This window comes from Cryptotermes secundus, unplaced genomic scaffold (genome assembly GCF_002891405.2).
Source record: "Cryptotermes secundus unplaced genomic scaffold, Csec_1.0 scaffold5257, whole genome shotgun sequence".
Classification (NCBI taxonomy): domain Eukaryota; kingdom Metazoa; phylum Arthropoda; class Insecta; order Blattodea; family Kalotermitidae; genus Cryptotermes; species Cryptotermes secundus.
The window spans coordinates 3,259-9,588 of NW_019718727.1; the positions used below are offsets into that span (position 1 = coordinate 3,259).

General features: G+C 41.4%; 1 protein-coding gene across 1 annotated transcript in view; it reads left to right on the forward strand.

The window, feature by feature from the left end:
* Positions 1-991: 991 nt before the first annotated feature.
* The window catches only part of LOC111864143, an 11,896-nt gene continuing 6,557 nt past the window's right edge, over positions 992-6,330 (forward strand). Inside the window, exons 1-2 of the mRNA XM_023851198.2 lie at positions 992-1,345; positions 5,564-5,748. Coding sequence (XP_023706966.1) covers positions 1,198-1,345; positions 5,564-5,748 — 333 coding nt within the window. The 5' untranslated portion in view covers positions 992-1,197. The remainder of the gene's footprint in view (positions 1,346-5,563; positions 5,749-6,330) is intronic.

Below are 6,330 nucleotides of genomic sequence, written 5' to 3' on the forward strand. Positions count from 1 at the left end.
GTCACGTGTATTAGTGATTATAGACGGGATTCGGCTTGGTATTTGGATTTATCGATCATTCACAAGTCGTAACTACAATTAAATATAACACTCCCACTCTGACACTACATTCTTACACACTCACATTTCAACTCACTCCAAACTGAATCTTCTCCGTGTGCTTTCATTAGTCTTCACTATCTGTTTCCTGGCAACGGATTTATCAGTATCAATGTAACTTCAAATATCACTGCAACTACAGCACGTGTACAATCTTCAGCTCACACACTAAGTCCTCTCGGCACAGCCTAATTCCTTTCAGCTTTCTGCTGCTGACTCCCTGAATTCCCATTTACGACGACTGGACGACTCTTCTTACTCAATTCTTGACAACTCACTATTTTACACACTTCATCTTCTTCTGACTGAACATTCCACTGGTTCTACGTATATTCTGACTTCCAAATGAACTCTCAGTCATAAGTCAAAGTCACATTGCGACTGACGGTCAGTAAGTCTTGGTTTCGAGCCCGCTCTGGGGCCCATGACCAGATAGTTATTATTGACACATCATACCAACTTGTACCCATCAGAACCTGAAATAGGCCTTGTCATTTTGAAGAATTTACAAGTACCTGATACCCACGAAATTTATTCTAATATTTTTAACTTTTAGGGGAGAAATTGAGATTTTCTAGAAGTTCACGAATTTTAGATTTTCCGAGATCTCAAAATTTGTTCATATTTCGGAAAATGTGTTTTTTTCAGAAAGTTTCCGAACTCTCAAAATCCTAGAAACATTTCTAATAATTCCTTTATTCGAAATAAATAAACTTATAAAAAAAGTAAAGGTATCCCTGTAACAGGCAGTGGAGGCCCATAGGGTTGTGAGATGTCGAGGCTCCCACATTGTCTAGACAATCGGCAAGGTTGTCAGCCCTATGCGTCGGCCACTCTTTACCCTCAAGAACATTCCAAAAACTTCTAAACTTTTAAAATATGCTGTGTGAAGTACTTAACTGTTGAATTTAAAATGGCTTACGGATCCCAAACCCAGAAAATCGCAAAACGTAGGAAGCTTTTCGTCGCAAGTTTTCCGTATGATGGATCTCGTACTGTAAGGCAGTTAGCTCTTATGTCCTGTTGCAGCCGTGTCCCCGAGAGTCAGCCTGTGTACCGTCCAGGTCGCGCCTGCAGAGGGTCAGCACGCTACACGGAATGCAAGAACATCTGGTTGTGGAGGAGTGCGGCTGTAGGCATAAGCCGAACCATTGCTTCAGGCAGGCGCACACTCTGCGGCTGTACCCTGGCACTCCCTACGAGACGCACCTCGACGTCGGCGCCTGTTCAGGACATTGCGAGTCAGGTGAACTGATGGGCCATGCAACATACGGCAGTCCGCAAATCTCATTCTCACGTTCGAATGGAAGCCGATTTTGCAAATGTTGGACAGAGCCGGCCAGAGAGAGACCTAGTTTGAAGCCCACTCAACAAAACGTCAGGACCGCATTTCAGAGCAAATCTATAATTTCCTTTCTCTATATATCTATGTCTATACGCGGTAGCGTAGTTGGTTGAGGCACTATGCTACAAGCCGGAAGGTCGTGAGATCGAATCCCGATGAGGTCATTGCATTTTTTTTCAATTTACCTAATCCTTCCAGCCGCACTATGGCCCTGGGGTCACCTCAGCCTCTAACAGAAATGAGTATCAGGAATATTCTTGGGGGTAACGGGTGGCCGTCGCATAATGCTGACAACCTTACCGCCATCAATGAGCCGAAAATTTCTAGAAAATATGGGAACCTCAACATTTTACAACCCTATGGGCCTACACGGGCTGTTACGGGGATACCTTTACTTTTTTTTACTATATCTCTCTGTCCTCTCCCTGTATCATCTTTTCTCTTAATATCTTTCCGTCCTTTCCTTCCTTCGTAGGTCTCTTGTCATGTCTACTTAAGCTCCTATACGTGTTTTTTTTAATATATCTGTCTATCTATGTATCTATCCATCAATTTATGTATCTCTATATACAGGTGTCCCAGGAGGAATGTGTCAAACTTCGGGAGGGTGTTCCTTATGTTAAAGTATGCCCATATAACCCAAAACACCTATGTCCAAAGTTGAACGGTTACGGAGATAATGGTCAGAGAAGTGTGAAATTTTGACCGGTGTTACACACTTGTTGATTACATATGTGGTTTCTGTAATGTTAATAATATACGTAATATCAAACTAACTTATGAGTGACATGAAGCCATAAAATTGAAGTACAAAATACTCGCTCGCCATGTCATAATTGTCCTTAGGTTTCCAAACACTATACATGACACATGACTGGCAAGCTCTGACGTAACATGGCTGAGTGCGCATAGCGGTATAAACAGACTACATAACTGTATTAAACGTACAGGTTGAGGCACTATGCTACAAGCCGGAAGGTCATGAGAGCGAATCCCGATGAGGTCATTGCACTTTTTTTTTCAATTTACCTAATCCTTCCAGCCGCACTATGGCCCTGGGGTCGACTCAGCCTCTAACAGAAATGAGTACCAGGAATATTCTTGGGGTTAAAGGGGGGCCGGCGCGTAAGGCTGACAACCTTACCGCCATCATCATCATCATCATTATCAGTAATCTGTCAGACGACAGGTCCAGTCTCTTCCAAAAGAATTCCTCCACTTAATGCGATCTAGAGCTTTCTCCTTCAAATGACAGTAACCTCTTCTGTCCCCAAGGTCATCCAGCATCTTCTTACATCTTCTTCCTCGTCTTCTCGTCACTTATATACGCCCCTCTATCTTTCATTCAATAACTTCTTTTAGAAGGCAGTTTCTGCGTAAAACATGACCAATCCAATTAGCCTTCCGTTTTCTTATTTTGTGTAGGATATTCCTCTGCTCACTGACTCTAATTAACACTTCTTCATTTCTCACATAATAGGTCCAACTCATCTTCTCCATCCTTCTCCAACACCACATTTCGAAACTTTCCAGATGTTTCTGATCTACTGCTCTAAGTGTTCATTTCCATGCCATAGCCCTTCCAATTTCAATTAGTCTATCAATCATGCCCTGTAGCACAGTTTCTTCCTTAGCCATTAACACAAGGTCATCTGCATATTTCACAGTTTGAATAATTTGCCCTCCTACTTTGAAGTCACCGAGCCCATCCAGAGCTTCCTTGGTAAGGCATTCGCTGTACAAGTTGAACAGAATTGGTGATAAACAGCATCCTTGTCGAACTCCTCTTCCAATCTGCACACTTCCTGTCTCCCCCCTGTCCAGTCGTACTCTAACTTTCTGATCCATGTACAATTTGCTAATCAATCTTCTTTCATGCCAATCGATACCTGTTTCTTTCAGGATCTGCATTAATTTGGTCCAGTTTACCCGGTCAAATGCCTTCTGCCAGTCTATGAAGCAAACACACAGTTCTTCATCTATCTCCAAAGTTCGTTCCGCTATAATTCTCATCATCCCAATTGCATCCCTGGTTCCTTTTCCTCTTCTAAATCCAAACTGATCTTCTCCAAGTACATCCTCTATTTTCCTTTCAATTCTTCTTTTAAGTATCTTTGCTATTATCTTTGCTGTATGTGCAATAAGGCTTATTGTGTGATGGTCGCTGCATTTTGTAGCTTTTGTCTTTTTCTTTACGGCAATCATTGTAACTTCTGTAAAGTCCTTGGGCCACTCTCCACTTTCATATATGGTGTTCATTAGTTTTGTCAGTGTTTTCAAACCACCTTCTCCCAGTAACTTGAGCACATCTCCAGGTACATCATCATCTCCTGTAGCCTTTCCCTTCCTCATTTCCTTGATAGCTTTTTCCACCTCACTTTGTAAAATATATGGTCCTTTCTCGTCTGTATCTACTTCTTCTTCTGGTTCAACTTCTAAGGTTTCTGGCCGATTAGGTCGATCATATAGTTCTGTAATATAATTTTCCCAAATGTTCAGCACTTGCCTCTGATCTACTATTCTATTCCCCTGGGAGTCTTCGATGGCAATATTTTGAATCCCATGATTCTCTTTCCATCCCAGTTCTTTTGTTTTCATGTACATCAAATCATAACGTCCTGTTCTTTGAAATTCTATAATCTCATTACATATCTTCTCAAGATATTCCTTTTTGGCCCTGTCCGTGGCTCTTTTCAATTAATTCCTCAGTCTTCTGTATTTCCTCCTGCCTTCTTCATTGTTGACATTCTTCCATTTCCTTCGCTCCTCCATTTTACTCATCATCTCCTGTGTAACCCATGGTTTTCTTGCTATCTTGTCAACTTTACCAACTACATCACTGATAGTATCTAATATGCATTCTTTTATATTGTTCCACTGCACTTAAGCATTTCCGCTTTCACCATCAATTGCACCGAGTTTCTCTTCTAGGGTCTCCTGCACGCTTTGTCTTTGAGCATATAACTTCTCCGTATCCCATCTAGGTTTGCGCTTTTGAAATCTTATAATTTTCTTCAACCTGGTTCGGAACTTGGCAACCAGTAAGTTGTAGTCAGAGTCAATATCTGCCCCAGGCAGCGTCTTCACATCCTTCACACTGTTTCTGAATCGATGTTTCACAAGGATGTAGTCCAGCTGATGCCTCCTCCAATCAACAGGTGCCTTCCATGTGTAAATTCTTCTCTTTGGCTTCTTGAACCAAGTGTTGGTGACAATCAGTCAATTTCGTTCACAAAAATCAATATGCATTTGACACTTGTGATTCCGTCTTCCTAGTCCATGTGATCCAACAATATTCTGATCTGGTTCATATCCAACAATGCTATTCCAGTCTCCCAATATGATGCTGTTTGTGTCACCTCTTCCATCTTTCTGGAGAATTTCTTCAATTGTGTCATACACTTTTTCCACTTCATCATCTTCATACTCTGATGTTGGCATGTACACTTGCATAATCAGTATATCTACCAGTTACGCCTTTAACTTCAGAGCAATAATTCTGTCATTATAAGCAATCTTCTTAACACACCGCCATCAATGAGCCGAAAATGTCTAGAAAATATGGGAACCTCAACAACCCTATGGGCCTCCACGGCCTGTTATAGGGATACCTTTGCTTTATTTTACTATATCTCTCTGTCCTCTACCCATATCCTATATCATATTTTCTCTTTTTAATTTCTTTCCCTCCTTCCCTTCCTTCGTATATCCCTTGTCTTGTCTACTTAAACTCCTATTCGTGCTTATTTTTTAATATATCTGTCTGTCTACATATCTATCTATCCATCAATCTATGTATTTGTCTATATATCTAGCCATCTGTCTCTCTCTCTCTGTCCATACACCCACATATCTCTCTACGTTAATTTACTCTTAATTATCGATAAAATCAGCCCATTTGTATGATATAAATTTATCTTAACTGTGGAGCAAAACTAAAACTACGTACAGTTTCTTGTAATATCTTCGTTTATTTCCTCGCCACTTCGTACGTTATTCTGATACCACGATATTCACACCCAATCCGACATCGTGGACAAAGAAGTATATGCTTTAGAGCTTTATTTTTAACAAAGCAGCAGTCCTATAGAAGTTAAATGCACGTCCTTTGTTTTACAGAGATGGGGTGCAGGCCCGTTAGGAACAAGAGCGTGAGTATTCCAGGGCCCAATGGGGTGCAGTGTCATTCTGTGATCGAGGAATGCTCCTGTGCTGGGGGCTGCTTCCGGATGGCCTCCATGGAAACAGTCTACGACTACACAGATATTCCAGATAACGACACGGGGTCCTCCCCTGCTATCAAGGTAAATCTGTAGGAAATAATGGGTTGGGACCAAGGTAAAGCATTGGGATGTTTCTATTGGAAACAAGAATGCATAGCTGAACGTTTCTGCTTCGTGTGTACAAATTCCATTAGTAAGGTCCAAGAAAATCAGGTGGGACTGAAATGGAATGGGACTTATCAGCTCCTGGTCTATGCTGATGATGTAAATCTACTAGGAGATAACTTAGATACCGTATTTACGCATGTATAGGCCGCATATTTTTTGCCAAAAATTCAAGAGGAAAACTGGGGTGCGGCTTATATTCGAAATATTCGAAATCACACTTCATTTAAAAAAATTATATTCATTAATTAGTAATACAGGGTGTTCAAAGATCGAGGAAACCGGGGCAGCAGCGTAGAGCGGATGGAACGTTTCTCCGCGACTACTGTGCCCCTCCCCGCTAGCGAGAGTGCAGTCGTGTCGCTGATACCCTTACATCAGTTTCTGTACATGCACACATTTATAAGAATACTGTAAAAAGATAACACAAACTTACCGTGCTTTATAACAGGTGCTGAAAGTGACCCCCTTCTGCTTGCAAACATGCTTCGCATCGCA